Here is a 13,163-nt window from a genome sequence, read left to right as displayed (position 1 = left end):
CACGGGCTACTTAATATGAAAATAAAATGGGCATTCTTTCATCTGCGACATTTGAAACATTAATAGCAGCAGCATGAAAATATGCAATATTCTCCCCCTAAAAGAATCCATCTCATGCATTTTAAGAGAAAATTGATAGGTATTAATATATATCAGATCAAAGCTATTCAATTAATTTGTAATTGAGGCCAGTTGATGAATATAATCCAAAATGAGGGGCCGGAAAATATAAGCGTCATATTAGTGGATATTGTAAAACACTACAGCGACACAGGAGTGCATATATTGTCTTTATTTTATCGATGTAAATAGTAGTCATAGGCCTCAAAGTGCAACAGCATAACAGCTGATCAAAACAAGTACTGATAGGCCAACTCAAAGCTACAAGCTTCTCAAAGAGCAATCTTTGTTAAATTAACAAACCTGTTAACCAGAGGTTTACACTCAATTTCTAGACTAAAGGCTCTTGTCTTTTACTTGAGTGTTTTATTTACATGATCCTTTATTCTTCTACTCCACTACAAATCAGTGGAAATATTCTACTTTTTACTCCACTACATTTATCTGATTACTTAAGCTACCAAAAACTGGAATTACAAAAATGAACATAAATGCAGAGTGTTTTTTACAGTTCAGTGGGAAAGGGTTGTTTAAGTTAGCATGATTTTTCTTAAAATGCCATCTCAACTTATACCCTTTACACACAGATATGGCTGCAGAGTAAACACAGGCTTCACAGTGACAGAAACAAAAACTTCTCTGTCCACTCTCTGGTGAACTGATGGTTTTCTGTGTCAACCTTTCTTTTTCAGAGTAAAAAGAGACATTGATGTGGTGATTTAACCATGCTGAAACGATTGAGAACAACAAAGCACAGCTTGGTGAGCTGTTGCCAAGAGGATTCAGAAACCCACCAGAAACCTTTCCTTTTGGAAAGTGCTAACGACAGCGAGTGATACTGCGTCATTTGGAGCTGAGCTTTTGTCGGAAGCCCGGTTTCTATTTGATTCCTGTCGTGTGTTAAAAGTTCTGCGATGGACGGAGAACAGCTGATTATGAGGCTGAAATTATGAATTATCTGAACGAGACGTCCTAATTTCACTCAGATGTAGGGTGTATGATGTGTATCAGGGTTGAGACCTGGAATGGAAAGCTTTGGGTCATGTGTTAAATGTTGAGCTTGTTTAATCTCCTTCCACAACTCTCACTTTATCCCATTCCCAAACGCAATGAGAAAAGTCATAAAGCCCTATTTCTCAGGGAAACAATCTGGTAAAACTACTAACAGGCAGACCTTAATTAGTTTTACTGATGGGTGTTTTTATTTTTAATTTCTAAATGGTTTGCATCTCAACTTTTTTTACTATGCTGCACAGCTCTGTCAGGTGTGTTTCCATCAGGGTAAAATGTGGTCGCTGGGAAAGTTTCAGGCCACGCCCTCTCAAAAGTCCTCTCACTCGTCTTGTTTTCATTACAAAACAAGGCCGCAGAGGGATTTACGAGACTCCGGAGGTGATGTATCACTCTGAATGGGTTTCCATCGTCAGATGTTTCTACAGAATAGTTGCAGTTTGATTTAAGGTGGCCCGTATGATTTACGTCAACTTATCTACAAGTAACATGAAAAAACCCCACTCCCCCTTATTCCAGGGGCTGTAAAAGTATTGGCGGGTAACAGGGTAAACAAACAGCCGCACAAGCGACTCACATGCAAATTAGAGGCGTTTCGGTGAGATAGACCCCTATTGGTTGCCCTATTTCTAGAAATTGAGCTGGTGTGAATGCCTGTTCAAGATCATGTTTGGCATTTTTCAACATGGTCGCTAGCTAGACCTTACCCACAGTTTGAGGCACTGACCATGGGGCCAGAAGCACAGTGGATAGAGAAGCTGACCGCAGCAATTGCATTGTGTAGTGAAGCCTAGGCACTGTTTGTATGCATGTGGAATTTCAGCCCCCACCCTCGTTTGGCATTTTACTATTTCAGCTGGTGGCCCCTTGGTTGCTCTGCTTAAGACAGCATGGGAACTTTTTTCCTTTATACTCTTATCATGTTCTTTATATCCTGCCTCATAGTTCAAAGCCAAGCTTCTGTTAAAGTTGAGTTGTACATTGATTTGAGAGAGACTGCAAGTCATAGGTGGACTTATTTCTTTATTTTATTTTATTTAACCCTTATTCAACCAGACAAAAAGCCCCTTGAGATCGAGGATCTCTTTCACAAGGGTGACCTGGCCAATAAGGCAACAGCACAAGTCAGAACCAGGATACAAAACAATAGAAACATACAAACAGCAACATGAAGCACACCAGGGGCCTTATGTATACTGAGATTTATAAAACAGTGTGCACTCACGTCTTACTCTGGTTTCCCTTTATAAATCACCATCAACTCTAAATGTGGCACAGCTTTGGCAGCTTCATGTTACGCCCATAGATACCTATAAATAGTCAATGAAATGCCCCAAATGAATAATCATTCATGACGAACACAAAAAAAAGACAATCAATGTGAAGTTGATATATTTTTGTTGGAGAGATGGGGGAAAAAAAAGAAAACATGTTGTTTGGAGGGCACAGCGTGGACATTACTAAAGACTGCAGCAAAAATGCAGCGTCAAAAGGTCAGGCTGTGGACAAAATGAAAAAGAGATGAATGAAAACAGGGTCTGTCCTCTGATTAGATGGGCCTACCTTCTCCGGTAGAGGTTTATGTCATCGACTTTTAGGATTTGTTGAAGGGCCACCATACTGGCCGGACCACACCAACATCTCAATATTAAATCATTGTCACAGCGCCACCTACTGGCAATATGAAGTAAGCCTTTAACATTTTCTCTTGATACACAACAATGCAAAGGTTGTTTTTTCTATTTCTTTTAGATTCTAAAAATACCATGTATCAGATCTATAGCCTAATTATTAGATACTTTTTTTTAAATAAGACATTCTTAAGGACATGTCATGCAATCATGCAAAAACTGAAATAACGAGGCAGCTTGTTTAGGGATTACTGTAGTGAAGTGAGATTTTAAAACCGTAGGAGAGACATTGCTGCATTTACGCGTTTATATATTTATTTGGCAAAAAGGTAAACAATTGTTTTCCATCTAGGTAAGAATATAAACACTTTTACTTTATCAAATCTTAGAAAAAATGAGGAAAATAGGTTTTCTTTCACTAAAATACGCACAACCAGCAATCACTGAACTTACTGAAATAGGCTACATCAGGGCTATTCAATTAATTTGGAATTGGGGCCGGTTGACGAAAATGATCCAAAATGAGGGGCCGGAAAAATATGAGCATCGCATTAATGGATATTGTAAAACAATACAGTGACATAGGAGTGCATACAGTATATTTTCTTTATTTTATCAATGTAAATATTAGTCATAGGCCTCAAAGTGCAACAAGCTTGTCAAAAAACAATCCTTGTTAAATGAACAAACCTGTTAACCAGAGGTTTTCATTCAATTATTGGACTTAAGTACAAGTTTGAGGCTCTTTTACTTTTACTTTAGTATTTTATTTACATGCTACTTTATACTGCTACTCCACTACAAATAAGTGGAAATATTGTACTTTTTACTCCACTACATTTATCTGATTACTTCAGTAACTAGTTACTTTGCCAGGCCTACAAGTACATATGAAACATTAGTTTATTCATCAAAAACTGGGAACTGAGAAAAATTAACGTTAATGTAAATGTGGAGTAGCATGATTTTTCTGAAAATGCCTTCTCAACTTATCCTCTTTACACTCAGATATGGCTGCAGAGTAAACACAGGCTTCACAGTGACAGAAAAAAACTTTTCAGTCCATTCTGTGGTGAACTGACAGTTTTCTGTGTCAACTTTTCTTTTTTTCGGAGTAGAAAGAGACATTGATGTGGTGATTTAACCACAGATGTAACCAGACTGAAACAATTGAGAACAACATCAGAGCGGGGCTTAGTGAGCTGTTGCCAAGAGGATTCAGAAATCCACGAAGAAGAGTGTAGCGGGAGCGTGAGTAGCGTTGTGGCCGTGCACCTACAGGTAGCGCAGGGAGACTTGGTCCATGCGAGACTTGACGCGCTTAGACGGATACGAGAAAGGACAGTGGTCATAAAGACTTACACTGAGTTACACCTCATAAACCGAACGCTAAACACGTGTACCGAACCGTGACAAGTGTCACTAACGGGACGTTTTTTTAAAATAAACCGTTCCACCCCTAATGTTTAGTAGGCGCTCTCTAGTGCTACACAGTGGACGCAGGAAGTGCTGGCGTCCTATGGTTGCGGAAATGTGCGCGCCCTCTTATGTGCATACACCAGCTTTATAAATGAGTGGAAAAAGTGAGGATTGAGTGCAACTTCGAAAAAATATCCATAATTTGTTATAAATATAAAATTGTGCAGAAGATTATTCAAATGGACACCTGAGGGAGCTACCTCACTGTACAGACTTGTTTGAATTTTCCCTTTATCAGTATCCATATAATGTCAATATTTGGGTGGCCTGAGTAAGTCAAATGTTAACATGTTTTTACAATTTATTGCTGTGATACATGTTTACAACTGCCTTACGAGTCCTGTAATGGTGTCTTTTCAGAAAATGGACACTGCAGGGGTCAAAGTGCTGGAAACAGCCGAAGACATCCAGGAACGCCGACAGCAGGTGCTGGACCGCTACCGCCGTTTCAAGGAGCTGTCCATTATGCGCCGGACGAAGCTGGAGGACTCTTACCGCTTTCAGTTCTTCCGCCGTGATGCCGATGAGTTGGAGAAGTGGATCCAGGAGAAGCTGCAGATAGCCTCTGATGAGAACTACAAGGACCCCTCCAACCTGCAGGTAGGGGTGTGTGTGTGTGTGTGTGTGTGTGTGTGTGTGTGTGTGTGTGTGTGTGTGTGTGTGTGTGTGTGTGTGTGTGTGTGTGTGTGTGTGTGTGTGTGTGTGTGTGTGTGTGTGTGTGTGTGTGTGTGTGTGTGTGTGTGTGTGTGTGTGTGTGTGTGTGTGTGTGTGTGTGTGTGTGTGTGTGTGTGTGTGTGTGTGTGTGTGTGTGTGTGTGTGTGTGTGTGTGTGTGTGTGTGTGTGTGTGTGTGTGTGTGTGTGTCTGTGTGAATTCAATACAGGATCCGTGAAAAGATAATTTTCTGTTCTGTGTTCTTCTTCACCACTGGATAAAAGTGTCTACTCTACTTCACCATGTTGTTGTGGCTTTCGTCCTTGTTTGTCACTCTGCCTGAGAAGAAAATGCTGCACTTGCGCTGTTGTTTATTTTGTTGAGATATAGCCCAAAAGTGATATCATGATATTTCTGGGAATTTTCACGAAAACTATATTATTGGGGATTTTTCAATTTAATAGTTCAATGGGCCAGCATGAATGTAATCATTTGCCGTCAACAGGGCTCCAAACTAACTTTTTTCACTAGGAGCACTGTGGCCCCCAACTGAAAATTTTAGGTGGCGCAACCAGAAAATTTAGGGGCACACACCGTCACTCAACATGCAAACCAAATATTCACATTTCTACTAATTTTCACTGTATTACTAATAAATACTTTAATAATAGATGCAGAAATTCTCAGTCTGATGTCTAAATAGAAAATTAAGCAAATGTGATCAGGAGACCCGAAGCCGACAGCTGCTCTCTCACATCGTCAACCAGAACTGTAAGTTTAAATGAATACTGTTATGCTCATCAAGCAGAGATCATAAAATACTGTGGTATAACAACATATCTAATTAATTGAGGTTACTTTAAACTGACGGCTAAGCGGCAAGAATGTCTCATTTTGTTAAATGCCTTCTATCTCAACTCCTCTGGGACTCTTGTGCTTGGGACTTAAGACACGAGGACAGGAGGCAAGAAAAGGAATTCGAAGTACAAACTGGGAATCGGGATAAGCCTAAAAATATCTTGTTACTTATCCAGTTGCTCATCCTCGAAATGGAGAGAGAGCGCGTGACAGCTCTGCACATTGGTTGCAACTTCATGACATTTCATAAAGTTCTGAGGGCGTGCAGTGGTGTGTGTATATTTTTTATGTATCTTATGTCTTTTCTTGTACACAGGGTAAGCTGCAGAAACATCAGGCCTTTGAAGCTGAAGTTCAAGCCAACGCTGGGGCCATTATCAAACTGGACGAGACTGGAAACCTCATGATCAGTGAGGGCCATTTCTCCTCTGAGACCATTCGTGTAAGTCACACAACCATCCCTTTTAATGTATGCATATTTCCTGGATATTCGGTCCAATGTTAAACCGCTCCATCTGATTCAGTCCTACACGCCTTACCGGACACAACAAAGACCCATAGTTACAAGTGTCAATATGGGAGAGTATATACGAGTAGGTGTTGAGCTGCTGTGGAGGATGAGTGACTCTTGAGTGCTGTGACAATTCTTCCAGATCTGACAATTTGCAGAAAGCTATCCCTTCTTGTCATTCAGTTGTTAGGAAATGGATATTTTATTGCATGTGGGTCGTCTCAGTTTTTAGATGCAGATGGACTTAATTATTATAGAGAAAAAAGGACAATGATGGCACGTCTTATGTTTGAGTGGAGATGTGTGCCCTCTAGCCTTTTACTTATTTTCATATTTCCTTCGACCTTTCTCTTCGTACTAAATTTAAAAAAAATCCTTTCCCTTCCCTCTTGTGCACTAGACTCGTCTTGAGGAGCTGCATCGCCTATGGGACCTTCTGTTGCAGAAGACAAAGGAGAAGGGCATGCGTCTCCTGCAGGCCCAGAAACTGGTCCAGTACCTGCGTGAGTGTGAAGATGCCCTGGACTGGATCAGTGACAAGGTCAGATTCTCATTGGACTTTGAAAAATATTACTGCTTGTGTGAACAAATCTTTCATATATATCTGTGTTCAGGGCATTCTTAGTTTTGAGTCTCACTTTTCTTCTAGTCATTTGGCAGAATAAAGGATGTTTCTGGATTGTTTCTGAAAAGTTAACACAGCAAAAAGGTCCCCATTTAAAGGAAACTGTAATCGGAGTTGAAAACTAAAAAGATTGCCTGAGACTAATGGTACCAATTTATTTGAATGAGGAAATGAAAACCAGTTTTAAAACTTTTGATTCACCATTGATTAGTAAAGAAAACTAAGCAACCAAAATTAAAATGCAAGAGTAACAAGCTGCAGCTGTAAATGCACAAAGAATCTTAAAGTTGACCGGATTGTGAGACAGACAGTCCAGTTGAGCTTAAATGACCGTTTTTACGTATGATTATAGCTGACCTTATTCACACGTTGATGCAAATGATTAATAACCACATCTATAGCTCTGAAGCATTGAGGTTTGACTTAAATGTAATATTTGTCTCAATGTTGTTGGTCCACTTCAACATGTAGGAGGCCATGGCCACCTCTGAGGAGCTGGGCCAGGACCTGGAGCATGTGGAGCTTCTGCAGAAGAAGTTTGAGGAGTTCCAGACTGACCTGGCTGCCCATGAGGAACGTGTGAATGAGGTGAACCAGCTGGCAGCCAAGCTGATACAGGAAGCCCATCCTGAAGCCGAGCTCATTGTTCGCAAGCAGGATGAGGTCAACGCAGCCTGGCAGCGCCTGAAGGGTCTCGCTCAGCAGAGGCAGGGCAAGCTGTTCGGGGCTGCTGAAGTGCAGCGCTTCAACAGGTGAATAACATGTAGACAGCCTTTGCTGTCAAAAATGATTTTTGAATATTCCCTCTGAAAAAGCACATAGGTTTGAACATATTTGAATATTTATTTTTGGGCATTATGTCCACAAGACGCCAAACCAAGGATTTCCGATGGTGCAAGGGTGAAGATTGCCACATACAAATTCAGCTCCGGAATTACCACAAATCCCCTTGTAATCCAGGAAATTTTCTTTGAAAGTGTATTAACACATCATAATGCGAGGGGGAGAAGAAAAGCCCCCTAGTACAAGTTTCCCTATACATAAAGTGAAGCAGCAACAATGTAGTTATTGATCCCAGAGTTTATTAAAGAGTGTTTTACCTACCGACCCCTGTACCAGCTCCTCTCATAATAAAGTCCATTCAAGTGGATTACCAAAGCCAATCCAAAAGGAAGGAGCCCACTGATGATTTATTTAGGAAGCAGTCACCGCTTCTAATTTATTCTGGGGACATGGAAAAAGAGTGTCCAGTACGGTGCGGTTGATGAGGGATGGGTAATCCTCCATAGCAGTCACACAGCTTGTTGCATTATTCAATAATTCCAGGCCACGGAGATAAATGTCACTCTGTTGGCATCATAAACATTCTTCTTTGGTGCCCATGGGCTCACAGTACCCACAGACACACCAAAATAATGCCCCTAAACTTAGACTGATGGTTATGTCTGATGCTACCTCTACCTGGAGCCCCTTCAACTCACGCCCCCACCCTATCGTGTGACATTTCGGTGCTGTGGGGAAATTTGCTGCCATGGACTTTTCCAAAGCTTTCATATCTATTATTAACTTATATTTCACCAAACTGCCACTTACCACAACGTTTACGTGTTTTGCTGGAATAAATCATCAGTGAGCTCCTTCCTTTTGGATTGCATTTGCTAATCAACTTGCATGGACTTTACAATGGGAGGAGCTGGTACAAGGGCCAGTAGTAAGTAAGTCTTTAAAACACTATTTTAATTAACTCTGGGTATACTAACTACGTTGTTGGTGCTTTGTTTTCTCTGTAGGGACTCTTCTCATACTACTGCAGAGGTTTCCTGTTATTTTGAGCAGTATTAGTGGTTAAAAAAGATGTTTTAATGCCTTCACTGTACTGCCCCGAGCTAATCAGTGTTAGCCACGGCCAGCTGTTAGCGACTCTACTGGATTTCTCTGTTAATAGTTTATACACAGAAAAAACTGTCTGGATGGCGTAATTGATGTATTTAAGTGCCGAAAAAACCACGGGATGGTTTTACGCCGGAACTACACTATAATATCTCTACATCCACTGGAACAAAATGGAGGCTCTGCCTTTTCTTTACCTGTTGCCATGGCGAATCAAAGTATCAGAGCTCCATTGATGATGTTTTTTATGTTCAGGCTCAAGCTACTCAGAGTTGATTGAACTAACTCTGATCAGCTGTTCTGGAAATGATAAAGTTTCCATCTCAGGATAAATCAAGAGGTCAGGCTTAGGCTGATATAAAGCCCAGGAGACATACCTACTTGTATTGGTATACTTATGTCATATGTATTTTAAAAGATCGACATACCTACACTTTACATTCGGAAAAACAAAACAAATAATGTCCAATTTTACCATACAATTTAATTTAGACTGTAAATCTCTCTCCTCTGCCTGATGATTTCAGCATCGGCCCTTACAGTCAGAAGTTCCTGAATCTTGCTGTCTGTCCAGCTATATTTTTTGTTGGCGCCTTATTCTTCACCCTTGTTTGTTTACTTATGCTCCAGCTCATTGTAGAAACGTCATCAACGCCCACTCACTGGCTGTGTATTCTCTGGAAAACCTGCTGGGCTCAATCAGACATTCCACAGACAGGGTGCTGGGTGTTTAGAGTTGACTAATGGCACACTCCGTACCGTGCCCAAGCACGTTTCACGGCTAAAGTCTAGTTCGTTTGACCGGTGTGAGTGCAACCGTACTATAGGAGCGGAACGCTTGCTGGCCACGGCCTGTTTGGGAGAGTTGGGCTTTTGTAAAGCACGTTTGCACATTAGGAGCAAGAGCGTGCACACGTGTACGCACACGAGTTCTACGGCGGTTCTGACGTCATTTTATGTGCGCCTATTTGGACATAGAAAAAAGAAGGACGGATCATGCGGCCACATTTAAAACAATGGCGGCGAAAGGTTCCGGTTGGTGTGATGCCGAGGTGGAGTGTTTACTGCAGATTTGGTCAGATGAAAATATTCTAAAACCGTTGGACAAGACGCACAAGTACAAGTACCCTAAAGCACGGGGCACGGTACGGATGGACAGTGTGAGTGTGCCCGAAGGGGCAGCAGCCCACAGGAGAGCCAGTGAAGCAGACAATAACCATAATCGAATATGAAAAATGATATTGTATATGGCAGTTTTTTTACAATTCCAATATTATAACATTTGTTGACAGCCATAGTTTTGATAGTATTGCATACCGTCATGTTTCTGTAAAAATATGGACACTATTGTTGTTTGATTCCAACAACAGGGATGTGGACGAGACCATCAGTTGGATCAAGGAGAAGGAGCAGCTGATGGCCTCTGATGACTTTGGTCGTGACCTGGCCAGTGTGCAGGCCCTGCTACGCAAACACGAGGGTCTGGAGAGAGACCTGGCTGCCCTGGAAGATAAGGCAAGAAGATGCTTAATAGAATAGAATAGAATAGCCTTTATTGTCATTGCATTTGCATACAACGAAATTCGAGTGCTACTCCCCCTTGGTACATTTTTTGAAAAATAATATATAATAAAACAATAAGCAAAGTATAATATAAGCAATAAACACACAATATAGTATAAACAATATAATAATGTGAACGGTATAGACAGATGGGGAACAGTATAAACAGATGGGTGGAGAACAGAAACTATACTATAATAAAATATGTATATTTAGGGTGGAACATGTTATTATTGCACAAGAGTTTTAAAGTGGCTTTTTTAGGTTTAAAGTGGCTTTGTTAAGTTATTTAGATTCTAAATTTTAAATCTGATCAATGTGATCAATATATGTAACATTGAGGTAGTTTGTTTCGTTGTTTTATTTTTTGTTATTGACTGCAGTGATAGCTCTAGAAAAGAAGCTATCTCTGAGTCTGTTTGTCCGAGATTTTTGTGACCTGTAGCGTCGGCCTGAGGGTAACAGGTCAAACAGGTGGTTGCTGGGGTGAAAGGAGTCCTTGATAATGTTTTCAGCTCTGCTGAGGTAGCGAGAGCTGGCAATGTCCTCCAGGCTGGGCAGAGGGCACCCAGTGATTTTCTGGGCTGTGTTGATGACCCTCTGCAGCGCCTTCCTGTCTGCGGCTGAGCACCCTGCATACCACACTGTGATGCAGTACGTCAGGATGCTCTCTATGGCGGCTCTGTAGAACATCACCAGCAGCTTCTCCTCCAGGTTATTTCTCCTGAGCACCCTCAGGAAGTGGAGCCGCTGCTGAGCTTTCTTAACCACCGCCGTGGTGTTTGCAGTCCAGGAGAGGTCATCGGCCATCTGCACACCCAGGAACCTGATAGAGTGGACCCTTTCCACACAGTCCCCGTGGATGTAAAGGGGGGCTGGGTCCGCTCTGCCCTTTCTGAAGTCCAGTACCAGTTCTTTTGTTTTTCTGGTGTTCAGTTGGAGGTTGTTTACTGAACACCACGTCGTCAGTCTGTTTACTTCGTCCCTGTAGTCGGACTCGTCTCCCCCTGAGATGAGCCCGACCACTGTGGTGTCGTCTGCAAACTTGATGGTGTTTGAGAGATGGGTCGGGGAGCAGTCGTGTGTGTATAGGGTGAATAGAAGGGGACTCAATACGCATCCCTGTGGAGAGCCTGTGCTGAGGGTGATCGCGGTGGAGATGTGAGGGCCAAGTCTGACAGACTGTGGTCGGTTTGTCAGGAAGTCTTTAATCCAGTGGCAGATGGGGGTGGAGAGGCCCAGGTGAGAGAGTTTCTGCACCAGGATCTCTGGAATGATGTGGTTGAATGCTGAGCTGAAGTCCAGGAAGAGCATCCTCACGTAGCTCCCCCTGTGCTCCAGGTGGCTCAGCGCGGTGTGGAGTGCTGTGGTGATGCCGTCCTCGGTGGATCTGTTTGCCCTGTAGGCCAACTGATGGGGATCCAGAGTGGGAGGCAGACAGGCCCTGATGTGCTGAGAGACCAGTCTTTCAAAGCACTTCATGACTACAGGCGTGAGTGCAATGGGTCTGTAGTCATTGGGGCTGTCCACTGCTGTCTTCTTGGGGACGGGGATGATTGTGGAGGCTTTGAGGCAGGGTGGTATGGTGGCCTGTGCCAGGGACTGGTTAAAAATCCTTGTGAAGACTCCTGTCAGTTGGTCAGCGCACGCTCTGAGCACCTTGCCAGGTACTCCGTCGGGGCCGGCCGCCTTCCTGGGGTTCACTGTCCTCAGCACTCGTCCCACTTCATGTTCCTGAAATGACAGTGTGGCGGTGCTGGAGGGAGGTGGGAGTGGTGTGGCTGCTGAGGACCTGTCTGTCTCGAAGCGGGCAAAGAAGAGATTGAGCTCCTCTGCCAGCGAGGCGTCAGTCCTAGTAGTCCCCTGGTTGTTGCTTCTGTAATTGGTTATGTGATTTATTCCCTGCCACATCTTTCTGGGGTCATTCACAGCGAAGTGGTCTTCAATCTTCCTCTTAAAAGCCTGACCCTTTTTTCGACGGTGACGTTGTCGACACAGTTCTTGATGTAGGAGAGCACAGTGTCAGTGTGCTCCTGGAGGTTATGGCTATAGAATAAATCCCATACTGTCCTTGAGAAACAGTCCTGCAGCTGAGAGAGGGCTCCCTCAGGCCACGTTTTTATTGTCTTTGTTAGTGGCTTTTTATTCCTCAGCAGGGTGGTGTAGGTGGGGGTGAGGGACATGCTGAGATGGTCAGATCCAGCAAGGTGGGGGAGGGGTGTCGCTCTGTAGGCATGTTTGATGTTGGAGTAAACATGGTCCAAAGTATTTTCCCCTCTGGTGGCAAAATTCACGTATTGTACGAATTTTGGGAGCACAGTCCTTAAACACGCTTGATTGAAGTCACCGGCAACGGTAAAGACCCCATCCGGGTGGGCGAGCTGCTGTTTGTTTATGGTAGCAAGCAGGAGGCTGAGGGCCGTGCTAACGTTAGCACCCGGTGGGACGTAAACAGCTATCACAATGGCTACAGTGAACTCCCTCGGTAGATAAAAAGGTCTGCATGAGACTGCCAGAACCTCTAGATCAGGAGAACAGTGTGTGTCAATGATTCTGCTGTCACAGCACCACTCGTTATGTATGTAAACGCGAAGCCCCCCTCCGCTGCTCTTACCCGAGGCTCCGTTTCTGTCCTGCCGGTGTAGTGCGCGGTCTGCTAGCTCACCTGCAGCATCGGGAATCAGCGGGTGAAGCCACGTCTCCGTGATGACAATAACGCTGCAGTTTCGCACAAAACTGGTTGTTGCCATCTGTAGCAATAATATAATAAGAATATGACTTACTGTTTGCTCATCAAAGAATGTGGACCGGACCTACTCTGTA

At 43.1% G+C, this 13,163-nt stretch overlaps 1 protein-coding gene across 6 annotated transcripts in view; it reads left to right on the top strand.

Annotated features, from left to right (window-relative positions):
- sptan1 (spectrin alpha, non-erythrocytic 1) overlaps positions 1-13,163 on the top strand; it is a 70,506-nt gene that overhangs the window by 9,963 nt on the left and 47,380 nt on the right. For all 6 annotated transcript variants that reach the window (XM_083929878.1, XM_083929877.1, XM_083929876.1 and 3 more), the window contains exons 2-6: positions 4,602-4,841; positions 6,068-6,193; positions 6,663-6,803; positions 7,359-7,639; positions 10,148-10,292. In XM_083929878.1, coding sequence (XP_083786004.1) covers positions 4,605-4,841; positions 6,068-6,193; positions 6,663-6,803; positions 7,359-7,639; positions 10,148-10,292 — 930 coding nt within the window. In that variant the 5' untranslated portion in view covers positions 4,602-4,604. The remainder of the gene's footprint in view (positions 1-4,601; positions 4,842-6,067; positions 6,194-6,662; positions 6,804-7,358; positions 7,640-10,147; positions 10,293-13,163) is intronic.

This window comes from Echiichthys vipera, assembly GCF_963691815.1.
Source record: "Echiichthys vipera genome assembly, chromosome: 16".
NCBI classification, from domain to species: Eukaryota; Metazoa; Chordata; class Actinopteri; order Perciformes; family Trachinidae; genus Echiichthys; species Echiichthys vipera.
Note: the sequence above shows the minus strand (reverse complement) of the source record. Positions and strands in the feature narration are given on the sequence as shown.